This window comes from Haematobia irritans, chromosome 5, assembly GCF_050003625.1.
Source record: "Haematobia irritans isolate KBUSLIRL chromosome 5, ASM5000362v1, whole genome shotgun sequence".
In the NCBI taxonomy this organism is placed as follows: Eukaryota; Metazoa; Arthropoda; class Insecta; order Diptera; family Muscidae; genus Haematobia; species Haematobia irritans.
In genome coordinates this window covers 89632226-89647834 of record NC_134401.1, presented here as the reverse complement: position 1 = coordinate 89647834, position 15609 = coordinate 89632226, and the positions used below count along the sequence as shown (strand labels likewise).

The 15609-nt window shown below is 33.4% G+C and overlaps 1 protein-coding gene across 2 annotated transcripts in view; it reads left to right on the top strand.

Annotated features, from left to right (window-relative positions):
- wun (wunen) overlaps positions 1–15609 on the top strand; it is a 251138-nt gene that overhangs the window by 211909 nt on the left and 23620 nt on the right. For both annotated transcript variants that reach the window (XM_075310420.1, XM_075310421.1), the window contains exon 4: positions 4052–4270. In XM_075310420.1, coding sequence (XP_075166535.1) covers positions 4052–4270 — 219 coding nt within the window. The remainder of the gene's footprint in view (positions 1–4051; positions 4271–15609) is intronic.

The following is a 15609-nucleotide window of genomic DNA, read 5'->3' as shown; positions in this document are numbered from 1 at the left end:
TCAATGTAATGTTTTTTTGACTCATAATTATATGTATAATGGACATGGTAATGACAATTGGACTAATTTTAATTGCATTGTCATCAGCTGGTAATATGGCTTGAGCCATAATTGGAGTGTCTTCCGAAAGGATAGTGTTTTTGAATTACCCTAAATTATAGCGATCTTTGCAATGTAAAACAGAAGGCCTTTCAATTGAAATGAGTTTATCCCGCTACCATTTCGGGATCCAATTTTTACTTTTTCAATGATAAAAATTGAGATGTACAAGCCACGATAAGTATTGCAACCAACTTCGAAACAACTGAAAGATTTATTTTAGTGACAATTAATTTTATTGTTTACAATATTACAAAAACATTTTGGTATATTACATTCAGGCATTAAGTTATTCGTAATGGAATTGAAGCGTGATGTTGTGATTACTTTATATATGGCTGGAAACCCACAATTGGCTATCCTTAGAGGCCTCCTGCATTTAAATGTGAATAAATCTATTGTTTCTTGTACTATTGCCCCTTACTGTGATATTGGCAGTGGTGGGCGAAAACCCACCAGAAATATTAAAACCAGATTTGATCAAAACCCACGACGTTATGATAGAAAACTTTCTCGTGAGCTGTACATATCGTAGAACGGATCAATAGATATTGAAGAATAAATGAGTTTCCAAAAAGTACAAAAACTCGCCGATGCACAAAAACAAGTTAGACCGGAAAGGGCCAAGGAGTTGCTTTGCTCAATGAGAAACCACCTAACATGTTGGCTGATAAGTCCCCGGTCTGACACATAGATGGCGTCGCTAGTATTAAATGCATATTATTTTTATATAATATCAACCTTCAAATGATTCGTGTCAAAATTTGACGTCTGTAAGTCAATTAGTTTGTGAGATAGAGCGTCTTTTGTGAAGCAACTTTTGTTATTGTGAAAAAAAATGGAAAAAAAGGAATTTCGTTTTGTTTTGATAAAATATTGTTTTCTGAAGGGAAAAAATACGGTGGAAGCAAAAACTTGGCTTGATAATGAGTTTCCGGACTCTGCCCCAGGGAAATCAACAATAATTGATTGGTATGCAAAATTCAAGCTTGGTGAAATGAGCACGGAGGACGATGAACGCAGTGGACGCCCGAAAGAGGTGGTTACCGACGAAAACATCAAAAAAAATCCACAAAATGATTTTGAATGACCGTAAAATGAAGTTGATCGAGATAGCAGAGGCCTTAAAAATATCAAAGGAACGTGTTGGTCATATCATTCATCAATATTTGGATATGCGGAAGCTCTGTGTAAAATGGGTGCCGCGCGAGCTCACATTTGACCAAAAACAACAACCTGTTGATGATTCTGAGCGGTGTTTGCAGCTGTTAACTCGTAATACACCCGAGTTTTTCCGTCGATATGTGACAATGGATGAAACATGGCTCCATCTCCACACTCCTGAGTCCAATCGACAGTCGGCTGAGTGGACAGCGACCGGTGAACCGTCTCCGAAGCATGGAAAGACTTAAAAGTCCGCTGGCAAAGTAATGGCCTCTGTTTTTTGGGATGCGCATGGAATAATTTTTATCGATTATCTTGAGAAGGGGAAAAACCATCTACAGTGACTATTATATGACGTTATTGGAGCGTTTGAAGGTCGAAATCGCGGCAAAACGGTCCCATATGAAGAAGAAAAAAGTGTTGTTCCACCAAGACAACGCACCGTGTCACAAGTCATTGAGAACGATGGCAAAAATTCATGAATTGGGCTTCGAATTGCTTCCCCACCCGCCGTATTCTCCAGATCTAGCCCTCAGCGACTTTTTCTTGTTCTTACACCTCAAAAGGATGCTCGCAGGGAAAAAATTTGGCTGCAATGAAGAGGTGATCGCCGAAACTGAGGCCTATTTTGAGGCAAAACCGAAGGAGTACTACCAAAATGGTATCAAAAAATTGGAAGGTCGTTATGATCGTTGTATCGCTCTTGAAGGGAACTATGTTGAATAATAAAAACAAATTTTGACAAAAAAATGTGTTTTTCTTTGTTAGACCGGGGACTTATTAGCCAACCTTAAAAACATAATAATCGGGTTTACTTGCCAAAGAGGTCAGATGCAACTCAGCATCTGAACTCAAGCGCCGCCAATGGTAATGGGTAGCGGCCGATGGTCGCTTCATCGATCGCGGCGTCAAAATAAATGTCGAATATTATCGCGAAAATGTTGTAAAGACAGTTTTGAAGCCCTAGGCACATACATATTTCGGACACAGGTCATAGACTTTCCAACTAAGAATGAGTTAAAAGAAGGTTCCTCTCTTCATTTTTACTAGACAATGGCCACCAAAATTTCCAGATCTTAATCCGTTGGACTTTTGCGCCTGGGGCATTTTGGAGAGTAAAGTCAGCACCATTGTCGATCATATCAAGACGGCGCTTCACCGGGAATGGGTCAAAATACCGCAGAGCCACTATCGTGCACCTTGTGATGGCTTTGAAGACAAATCTAAAAGGATTCTAAAATGTGATGTTATTTCCAATAATTTTTGCTTTTGAATAACAAAATTTAAAATAATCAGCCACCCTAACTAACCACCAAAAACTAATACGATAATACATATGGGCTCACTACGTATTCTTCCAGTCTTCGAACTATAAGTGTGACAATTATTATCTAATCGAGTCTTTTTTCAAAATGAGAGGATAGGTCGATTTTTTAAATCTTAAAATTCTACTAAACCACTTCCAAAACAGTAATTTGGATCCTCAACTTGCGATCCGGAGGTAATGCCAATTTCGATCATCTCCAATGAAATTTCCTGGGCTTAGGACAGGAAAGTTCGACTTTGTCAGATTCTTGGCATTGCAACTAGTAGGGAAAGTCTACAGACGAGCGAAGCCGACTACCTTATACCCTGCACTACTTTGTAGATCTACATTTTCGACACCATCTCAAATCCTTCAATTTTAATTCTACTCCCTGAGCAGAGTTTCACGTAAATCGGAGTAAAACTTTGACCTCTGTGATCATATGAGTTAAAATAGTACGAATGATATTTATGGGAGCTATATCTAAATCTGGGCTGATTTCAATCAAATTTAGCACTCTTGACGATTCTTTTAATTGTAGTATCTGTGCAAAACAAGGTGGGCCGATTGCAACCAAATATCAACATTGTTAATCCTATTACCTGTGCAAAATTTCGGACGAAAGATTTATACGGAAGCTCTATCTAAGTCTGAAACGATTGCAAGCTAATTTCGCATTCATAACTAGAATGTTAATCCTATTCCCATTGAAAAATTTTACGTACATCGGGTTATAAACTTTGGCCTCTGTGGTCATCTGAGTGTAAATCGGGCGAAAGATATAAGTGTGGATATCGCTCGAAAGATATATATGGGAGCTATATTTAAATCTGAACCGATTTCAAATTTGTCATGCATAGTAAGAATGGTTATTCTACTCTCTGTACAAAGTTTCACGTAAATCGGATTACAGCTTTAGCCTCTGTGATCTTAAGAGTGGAAATCGGGCGAAAGATATATGGGAGCTATATCTAACTCTCAACCGATTTCTTCCAAAATCAATATTTTGCCCTTTTCCGTGTTTTCCTCAATAACAAGGGACCTCCTTTTTATAGCCGAGTCCGCATGGTGTTCCACATTGCCTTCAAACGCTTTGAAACACTCAGAAATGTCACCAGCATTACTGAGAGGGGATAAAGCACCGCTGTAAATATTTTTGGTGTTTGGTCGAAACTAGGATTGATCCCATCACCTTTTGTATGCAAGGCCGGCATGGTAACCATTGCACCACTGCTGGCACCATAACAGAACGCCTTATCACCAACGTCAATCAAAACATTAATTGATGCAATTCGCCTTTGTATTAAATAAAATAAATTGAATTAATTACACTTTTTCCCCAGCATTTTTTAAATTGGAAACCACGAGATTCGCTCGATTCTCTTGTATGACATCAATTTTTGATCCGTCTGACGAAACTTTTTGGAATAATTCCTATTTGTAGAGAATAATAATCACCCTGTACCCTTTATTTCTTTACAGATTCTTATAGTGGAAATTATTCAGTCGCATTATCAGCAACGCGTTACAAATGGCAACAACACGGGTAGACGCTACGTTTTTATGGACTATGAAATACCCGATTGGTTATTGCAATGCTACAAGAAAATTGGAGTTTTTGGTTTTGGAGCTGCCGCCTGTCAATTGACCGTTGATATTGCCAAATATTCCATTGGACGTCTTAGACCACATTTCTTTGATGTAAGTTTCTTTGTGTGTTGATGTCTGTCCCCTAAAAGGGGAGCACCGATATTATGTTCCCCATAAAGCAACAAAGTGTTTATTTTGTAGTAACCAATTAATTGAAGAACGCTCTTAAGGCTAGACAAACTCGGCAAACTACAATACAATAGTAGCAGCAATGAAGTGAAAAAATAATTGGGAATATGAGAGGCACATATGTCATGCAGACATGTTTGCCTATTATTTGGAGTTTCATGTTCTTTTTATGACTATGGAAAAACAAAAACATTAAACTTAAAGCAAAGTGTTTGAGACTAGTAGCAAGAATGCTTCTTTATCGAAAAGGGGGGCCTTCATAGGAGGATATACGAAAAGGGGATTCCCAAACATATTTTTCGATTGGACTTCCCGTTAGTTGAAACGTAAACGATTTAGCAGAGTAACCGATTCATATAACCAATCCATACTAAAACAAACATAAATTTGACCAAATTTATGTACACAGAAAAAATATCACCAAAATATTTCAAATTAAAACAAGTATAAGTGGCCGTAATTTCGGCTAGGCCGAATCTTATGTACCCTCTTAAATCGTTTTCTAAATTGTGAGTTAGTCCATACGTGGTATATATTAGACCAAAAAGGTATGTGTAGGTAAGTCTACAAATAATTACGAATCGATACGGACTTTTGCACGGTACGTAGGGAGCCAGAATTGAAATATGGGGGTGGCTTATATGGGGGCTATATATAATTTTTGTGTGATTGGGGATCGATTTATCTGAGGGCTATATATAACTATAGACCGATATGGACCTAGTTGGTTGTTAACGGCCATATACTAGCACAATGTACCAAATTTCAACTGACTCGGATAAAATTTGCTCCTCCAAGAGGCTCCAAACCCAAATCTCGGGATCGGTTTATATGGGGGTTATATATAATTATGGACTGATACGAACCAATTCCTACTTGGTTGTTGGATACCATATACTAACATCACGTAAAACTTTCAACCGAATTGGATGAATTTTGCTCTTCCAAGGGGCTCCGGAAGTCAAATCTGGGGATCGGTTTATATGGGGGATATATATAATTATGGACCGATTGCGACCAATTTTTGCATGGGTGTTTGAGGCCATATATTAACACCACGTACCAAATATCAACTGAATCTTCCAAGAGGCTCCGGAGGTCAAATCTGGTGATCGGTTTATATGGGGGCTATATATAATTATGCACCGATGTGGACCAATTCTTGCATGGTCATTAGAGACCATATACTTACACCATGTACCAAATTTCAGCCGGATCGAATGAAATTTGCTTCTCTTAGAGGCTCCGCAAGCCAAATCGGGGGATCGGTTTATATGGGGGCTATATGTAATTATGGACCGATGTGGACCAATTTTTGCATAGTTGTTAGAGACCATATACTAACACCATGTACCAAATTTCAGCCGGATCGGATGAAATTTTCTTCTCTTAGAGGCTCCGCAAGCCAAAACTGGGGATCGGTTTATATGGGGGCTATACATAATTATGGACCGATGAGGACCAATTTTTGCGTGGTTGTTAGAGACCATATACTAACACCATGTACCAAATTTCAGCCGGATCGGATGAAATTTGCTTCTTTAGAGGGTCTGCAAGCCAAAACTGGGGATCGGTTTATATGGGGGCTATACATAATTATGGACCGATGAGGACCAATTTTTGCGTGGTTGTTAGAGACCATATACTAACACCATGTACCAAATTTCACCTGGATCGGATGAAATTTGCTTCTCTTAGAGGGTCTGCAAGCAATACCATCCGATCTACCTCAATAACAACTACTTGTGCCAAGTTTCAAGTCGATAGCTTGTTTCTTTCGGAAGTTAGCGTGATTTCAACAGACGGACGGACGAACGGACATGCTCAGATCGACTCAGAATTTCACCACGACCCAGAATATATATACTTTATGGGGTGTTAGAGCAATATTTCGATGTGTTACAAACGGAATGACAAAGTTAATATACCCCCATCCTATGGTGGAGGATATAAAAATTAACTGAAGGTGAAATCGTAATCATTTAAAAAATTAATTTATATTATTAACTCTTTAATCAAATTAAATTAAAAAATATATCCAATTAAAAATTTAATTTGAATTTAAACAAATTTATTCGGTAAAAATTAGTTTCTATATATACTCTTAACCTAACCTAACCTATACTCAAAAATTCATAAGAAGAAAAGTTAATAAAATAATTATAAATAAATAATAATACAATAAACAATTGATTGCTTCATTTAAAAAATTAATTGAATTTTGTCACCAAAATTAATTAATTTTTTAATTGAACCGATTAAAAAAGTAATAGAATGTTTCGAAAAAATCAATTAGTTTTTAATGAAGCCACCGTGGTGCAATAGTTAGCATGCCCGCTTTGCACACACAAGGTCGTGGGTTCGATTTCTGCTACGACCGAACACCAAAAAGTTTTTCAGCGGTGGATTATCCCACCTCAGTAATGCTGGTGACATTTCTGAGGGTTTCAAAGCTTCTCTAAGTGGTTTCACTGGAATGTGGAACGCCGTGCGGACTCGGCTATAAAAGGGAGGTCCCTTGTCATTGAGCTTAACATGGAATCGGGTAGCACTCAGTGATAAGAGAGAAGTTCACCACTGTGGTATCACAATGGACTGAATAGTCTAAGTGAGCCTGATACATCGGGCTGCCACATAACCTAACCTAACCTAATGAAGTATATTTTTTATTTCTAATTAATTATGTGATTGATACTGTCATGTTCGTGATTGAATCAATTTCAATTAAATAGTTAATTGGATCAATTAATCGTGAAGATTGAATCAGAAAAAAATAATTTCTGTCTGCCCTCCACCATGGACTGCTCTCTGCTTAGACTGGGTTTAGACTATTCATGCAATTGTTTTGCCACATGTGGTGAATTTCTCTGTTGTCAATGAATGCTGTCTTTATTCACGAAATTAATTGATCCAATTAATTTTTAATTGAGATTTTGTCAATAACAGAAATGATAATACACAGAAAAAAATACCACCAAAATATTTCCAATTAAAAAGTTGAACATTTTTTCAATTAATAAATAAATTGATACAATTAGCATTTTAATCAAGAAAGAAACATTCATTTATTTCAAGTCAATGATTGAATATTTTTAATTTTTTAACTAGAAATTTAATTGATACAATTAACTTTTTAATCAAATTCATTGAATTGAGTCAGTTAAAAAATTATTGACTTTTATAGTTTTTAATAAAAACATAAATTTACAATAAATTTTTTAATCAAAATAGAAACACAAATTCAATTAAGAAAGTGATTGAAACTAGTTACGTCTTTAATTACAAATTTAATTGAAATAATCATTTCGCGGTTTTTATTAAACAATTATTTGTTCCAATTAACAATTCAATTAAATAAATTAATCAATGTCGATTGCAAAACCCAATTAATTGTTTAACTGCTTTAGTTTTTTAAGTTTAACAAAATAATTTATTTAATCAATTAAAAATCTTAGTTTACCGATCGACATCAATTAAATTTTTAATTGAATCAATTAAAAAATTAATTGTTTTTCTGCAATCAACATCAATTAACTTTTTATTTGAATCAATTAAAAAATTAATTTAAATTTTGAAATGAAATCAATTAAGTTTTTAATAAAATATTTTTTTATGCCTAATTAAAAATGTGATTTATGCTATAATTTTCGTGATTGAATACATTTCAGTTAAAAATTATTTGGATAAATTAATTTCGCGATTGAGTCAGATTTTTTTGTATGCATCCATATTCCAATAAAATAACAACAACGGCTGTTTAGCTAACACTTGTTATTTTGATTCTCCTATATATATTTTTTATATCTATATGTAATTTTTTATGTAAAGAGAAGTATTACTTTTTTGTTTTTTGAAAAGTCCAGCGCCCATGACATTTATTTACAAAACGACAGATGTTTATCATTGCTGTGTTTTCGTAATTCTTTATTCTATTTCAGAAAAAAACAGAAAAGGGGGAACTGTAAGTACCCATCATCTTTGGCCACTTAAAATTTCCTCCTTTTTAGTATTTTAGGCTGAGTTTGTGGTTTTATGCCAGTGACAATATGACAATTCCTCTTGTTATTTTATGAGTTCTTCTACCCCAAATTAAGAATGGAAATCATCTGACGTTCGTATTCCATTTGCAGATGTTCCAATAATCGAAGCATTTAGCCCCGACTAAAGGCTAGTGCTAGCGCCTTAAAAGATTTAATTCAAGGCCAAACACTGCTTTTTATACAAATAGCTATCAACAAAAGAAAAGTCAACAATTTATAAAGTATTTAGTAGTCTAACGCTTGCCAATTTTCTAGATTCAGGTGTCGATTTATCATATCCATAATATTAACATTTTGTATTATACTATCTATACTGGAAATAAGCATAGGTAAGACTATGGCAATAATTCTTCAATTCAGGCTCACTTATATCACATATAGGCATTGTCGTCCGGTCCGTCTTCTGATGGAAAGTTAGATTACTATAGCCAAGACCAGACCTCGAGCTCGTTTTTATCAATTATTTATTAATTGGAAAAATCAAATACAACAAAAAAAAAGCAAGTTTGTAACATAACAAATTTGATATCTTCAGTAAAAACTCATTCAGAGGGCCCTAAAATTGGCGGTCCAGTGAAAAGTTTCTTTAGGTCTTTCGTCCAAAAGTCATGCCTTTGTTTTATGCTACTTTTGCACTAAATTTAAATTTTCTGAATTTTATATATATACACGCAAAAAAATAATTCTTTCCTCCCACACGAAATTTTAGACAAACAAAGTACGTTTCTCATTTGCTTTTCGCTGTAAGGAAGTGTATTTGGAAGAAAAGTATATACTTTTTGTGATAAACGTTTATTCTTTTCCAGGATGTAAAAACAATTTCATAAATACTAACTCAAAAAAAAAAAACATTGTTTTCTTGCTAATTGCATTTTCCCTCACATCTTTCTCACATCCACGAGGTTTTTTAATTCTTAGCACCTTTTCCTGTAATACCAACAATGTAGAAGAAATTATACGATTTTATAAATTTTTAAAATTTTTTTTACCTTTCGCCTGGACGGAGAATCGAACCGCGGACCATGCACTTTGTAAGCCAACACACTAACCACTGAGCTATGTACCTGTTATGGTCATCAATAGATAATTATCCATATAAGTTATATTTATATAGCATAGCTTGTGGCGCCCACGAAACGAATAAACAAAGTTTATTTAACAGAAACAAACACTTAGTTTGGCACAGAGGAGCAGTGGTTGCTACGTCCGACTTGCATGCCAAGGGTCGTGGGTTCGATCCCTGCTTCGACCAAAGTTTTTTTTTGTTTTTTTTTACATATATTCCATATGTTCGGAAGATTCCGAAAAAATGTTCAACATTACATTGTACTATATTACATGTTGAACTGTAAAATGTGTCTTATTAAAGACCTAAAGTCAGAAAAGAAATGGGCTGTGTTGTTGTTTCAAAAATAACTTTTTTTATTGAAAAAATAAAAATTTTGTAACAAACGAATTTTTTTGGTGATAAAAGTTTAAAAAAAAAAAAAATATATATATATATATATATATATATATATATATATATATATATATATATATATATATATATATATATATATATATATATATATATATATATATATATATATATATATATATATATATATATATATATATATATATATATATATATATATATATATATATATATATATATATATATATATATATATATATATATTAGTATTGTTAGAATAGTCTTTACCAGAAGTAGAAACCGAAAAAGTAAGGAAGGAATTTATTTTTATACCCTCCACAATACTGAGTCGATCTAAGCATGTCCGTCCGTCCGTCTGTTGAAATCACACTAACTTCCGAAAGAAACAAGCTATCGACTTGAAACTTGGCACAAGTAGTTGTTATTGATGTAGGTCGGATGGTATTGCAAATGGACCATATCGGTCCACTTGCGGAGCCTCTAACAAAAGCATATTTCATCCGATCCTGCTGAAATTTGGTACATGGTGTTGGTGTATGATCTCTAACAACCATGCAAAAATTGGTCCACATCGGTACATAATTATATATAGCCCCCATATAAACCGATCCCCAGATTTGACTTGCGGAGCCTCAAAGAGAAGCAAATTTCATCCGATACGCCTGAAATTTGGTACATGATGTTGGTATATGGTCTCTAACAACCATGCAAAAATTGGTCCACATCGGTTCATAATTATATATAGCCTCCATATAAACCGATCCCCAGTTTTGGCTTGCGGAGTCTCTAAGAGAAGCAAATTTCATCCAATCCGGTTGTAATTTGGAACATTGTGTTAGTATATGATCTTTAACAACCGTGCCAGAATTGGTCCATATCGGTCCATAATTATATATAGCCCCCATATAAACCGTTCTCCAGATTTGACCTCTGGAGCCTCTTGGAGGAGCAAAATTCATCCGATCCGGTTCAAATGTGGAATATTGGAAATAAATATTAAAACACATCAATAATCGAATAAGATTAATAATCAGAATAATCATAAAATGGGTCAACAATACTCAAAAATACGTAAAATTTTATTTCTATAGAAACTTTTGTTAAAATTTTCTTCGGTTTTTATTTCTATAGAAAATTTTGTAAAAATTTTATTTCTATAGAAAATTTTGTCAAAATTTTATTTCTATAGAAAATTTTGTTAAAATTTTTTTTCTATAAAAAATTTTGTTAAAATTTTATTTCTATAGAAAATTTTGTCAAAATTTTATTTCTATAGAAAATTCTGTCAAAATTTTAATTTGTTTCTATGACCTCAAGCCGAACAAAATTAATAATCAGAATAATCATAAAATGGGTCAACAATACTCAAAAATCATGGTTGCCACTCGAGCCAAAAATAATCTACCAAAATTTTATTTCTATAGAAAATTTTGTCAAAATTTTATTTCTATAGAATATTTTGTCAAAATTTTATTTCTATAGAAAATTTTGTTAAAATTTTATTTCTATAGAAAATTTTGTCAAAATTTCTTTCTATAGAAAATTTTGTTAAAATTTTATTTCTATAGGAAATTTTGTCAAAATTTTATTTCTATAGAAAATTTTGTTAACATTTTATTTCTATAGAAAATTTTGTCAAAATTTTATTTCTTAGAAAATTTTGTCAAAATTTTATTTCTATAGAAAATTTTGTCAAAATTTTATTTCTATAGAAAATTTTGTTAAAATTTTATTTCTATAGAAAATTTTGTCAAACTGAATTATATACGTATTTGATCGATCTTTTTTGATTTAATATACACCACGTATGGACGTACATACAATTTAGAAGACGGTGTTAGGAGGTCTTAAGATACCTTGCCATCGGCAAGCGTTACCGCAACTTAAGTAATTCAGTTGTGGATGGCAGTGTTTAGAAGAAGTATCTACGCAATCGATGGTGCAGGGTACATAACTTACGGCCGTTTATATTTGTTTTTTTCTTAAGTTTTTTTAATGATAATAATCCATAATAATGAAATGGCATGACATCCGGAGAATTAAAGCAAAAAAAATGCAGCGGCCGATTAAAGAATTTCTTTTATTTTTTCTGATCCAATTTCGCACCACTTCCAAGTCCCAAAAATATTCTCACTGCTTTATTGGCTACGCCTTTTTTGGGTTGATTGAAGAAGGCGAGTATATTCCTCAGCCTGGAGTATCGAAAATCGGTAATGATCTCTTCTATGTGGATTTTTACTTGGCAAATGATATAGAACTTTTCACTGAAGTTGGTTTGTCTTATAACTTAGGCAATCAGGTACACCGAAAAGTAAACTGTTTTATAGGAAGAATAAACTAACTCGTACGAAAATTGAACTAAACTTTACTTCACATTTTGAGATTTCCACAAAGCGTTGTTAAAACCAGGAAAATTTAACGTCCAGTTGTACATTTTAACTGCAGTTCTCCAAATAACTCCCTCTCATAGAAGAAGAAACTAACTAAAATTAAAGAAGAAAATCATTGGAGCCAAATCAGGACCATTTTAACCATACAGTAGTTCATTCTTACTATTTTTGGAATCGTACGAAAATTTTCATTTGCTTTAGTTCATATTGGACTTATGTGTACGGTCATTTATACTCACGTTTAGTTCTTAAAATGTTTGAGACATACTTAAAAAAACGAAATTTTCATTGGGCTGTGGAAAATTTCGCAAAAAATAATAAAATTGAACTACAAACAAATTTTTTTTAGCAATAAAAATAAGTTTAATTAACGCGTTAGTTTAACTACGGGAATTTTTTTCTGTGTATCTTTACATAAAAGTGAACTTGGCTTTAAATAATCGGAAAATTCTTTAATAGTAATGAAATCGTCTTTAAATTGCTCTTTTGTATGTTGTCTCTAAAACTTTCAAAAATAGGAAACGTCGTTCAATACTTTATTTCAAAAAATTGAATAATCTAAACCTCAAATCGAGTTTTAATTTGGAGTTGTAAGTTGTAGTTAATACGCCTATTAGGAATAACCATAAATTAAGATGCTTCAAGTCTATTTTTACCATATAAATTCCTTCGATAAACGTATTTATGATTATACCCTTCACCACTACTGTTTTTTAAACTAAATTACCTCCAAGATTATTTGGTAATAACAGTTTTTGCTGGGTAAGTTCAAGCCGGCCTTTATATGTTATCCAAACTGTTTTTAAGCAAGTTCAGACCCTACAATCCCATGAGTATCACCTCAGATATTATCCTGATATGCAGATCAAGAGGGCAGTGCTGACAATCTCTTCAGAGGGGCAATGGCCGTTGTTGTCATTATGCCGGTCACATACATAACAGCTACACATTTTCAAATTCTGTTAAATTTCAGTATATGATTCTGATGCAACTCTTGGGCATGTGAAACGTGGCCTGTAAGTCTTCTTTAGACGATCATATGTATTTTCTAATTAGAGAATGAAGCCGCTGAGTTGCGCCAATTTTTGCCAGTCGACGCCACCGCCGAATATATCGCCGCCCATTAATCAAAAATATTGATATAAATCAGAAGTATGTATTATTAATTGTTGTATATTTGTCCAACATTTTGAACCTTCCCCCCACAAGTAATCAATTTGAAGCTGCTTTAATAATTTTGCAAAAATTTAGCTCCCAATATTGAGAGGCTCAATTTTATTCCTTCAAATTGTGATTTAAGGCCCATTTTATCCCATTTAGCCTAAGGAAACTTCCAAACACCATGTCGATATTGCTCAATTTTATCTCTTGAATTCTTGATTTTTATACCCGGTGATTTTTCTTCTTCCAGTGAAGAGCACCAACAGCGTTTTCTTTGGTTTAACGCCAAAACCAAAGCTATTAGTAGTACGATTTTCAGGAGTTATATGAATCAAACTTTACACGAAACATGTCTAGCACAAAGCCTTAATGATACCATTTTGTTCACCTGTTCTTAATGCAAATACAAGTTAATTACTATCTTGTAAATCTATATCCTAATTTCAACTTCACCGCATAGTCCAAAATCAAAAGAAAAAAATACTGTTTGGCATACTATCGCATTTTTAACTTGAGAAATCCATTAAGTCTTTTTCACATCAAAACACCTGGTTTAATATTTCCGTATTTAAAATTTGCTATGAATTTGCAGCTGTAATTAAGCTCACATTTGGGGTAACGTCGTTCGTATTAATGAACATTGAATAAATTTTAAAGTTTATATAATTTCAATAATATTAATAATAATAAACGAATTTCAATTATATACTTATGGCTACATGATCTACTTACATTGTACATGCAAGTTGTAATCTCTGATTGATTTATTGAATTTTAAGTTTGAAATGTTTTGCATGTGCCCCGGTATTTTATGTGAGTTTTCCAGGCCGGCCAAAAATGATTGACAGTAACTCTAGACCAAATATCCAAATGCAAGCTCTAAATGTAAAACAAAGTGCACCAAAATTATCGTTAAATGTAATTTTTTAATTTATTTATTGCGTGATTATCACAAATACTTCACCGCTCAGATTTCATGGAACGCTACAAAAAGGCTCAATTTGGTATTTCAACAAATGCGACACGATTGAGGCCCCATTGAGTCTCTGGTTGGGTTTTGGTTTTCATTTCACCTTCATTTCTAAGATGATTTATATTCAAATGCAATAGAAAATCCTAAAAAGACGACAATACACATGCGACTGCGCAACAACACTAATGTTTTAATGCTAAATTGTGTAAATAATCTCCCCTAAAATTATTGGGAATAAATCTTTCGGCCCAGCATGTTTTCGAAAACAGCAGGTGTGATTTTTGTTTACAATCGCTGTAAGCAAGCATGTGGTTCCTAATACAGACAGACAGACAGACAGACAGACAGACAGACAGAATGACGGACAGACGGTCATACTGATTGTTCGACCGTTGCTAAGACAATCGGATTGCAGAAATATTTTTGTATTTATTGGCTACAAATAGAATAGAGATAAGTACTCGCTTGATATTTGTTTGTGTCCAGGGATGATGAACAGCATAATTGAAATGGTACTAAATCCACGTCGAAAAAATTACTTAAATTACTGATAAACGTTGATTCGTATACAGGGTGTAGACACAATTAAATAAAAACTAAGTACGCATCAACGCACAAGATACGCATACAGTTAAGCAATTATATTTATAGAGCATAGTTTTGGGCGCCCACGATCCGATGTAAACATACCGTTAGTTGGCCATTTTATTAAAAATAAAAATAAAAACAAATGTTCGGCATTACTATGTAACTTCAAAATGTGTATTATTAAAGACTTATTGTCAGAAAGTGCTTGATATAAACGAAATGGACTGTGATTTTGGAACACAAATGAGAAAAAATGCAAAAATTTTAAATTTTTTAACAAACAAATTTGTTGATGATAAAAGAAGAAATTTTCGAAGAATTTAAAAAAATCTAACAAAAGAACAACGTTTTCGATACACATTTTTCAAACGTTTTTGTTTTAACTTATAAATTATCCAAGTGGTGTCTATAAAAAGTAATAAAGACCTATAATCAGGAGATTATACGGGATTTCTTCCATTCATCCTTGTACGAGGAGATTTATTAGTCCAAAATTTTATAAAGTTTGGAAACAGAAGTAAGAATAAAATAAAAAACAAGTACGGCCGTAAGTTCGGCCAGGCCGAAGCTTATGTACCCTCCATCATGGATTGCGTAGAAACTTATACTGAAAACTGTCATCCACAATCGAATTACTTGGGTTGTGGTAACACTTGCCGATGGCAAGG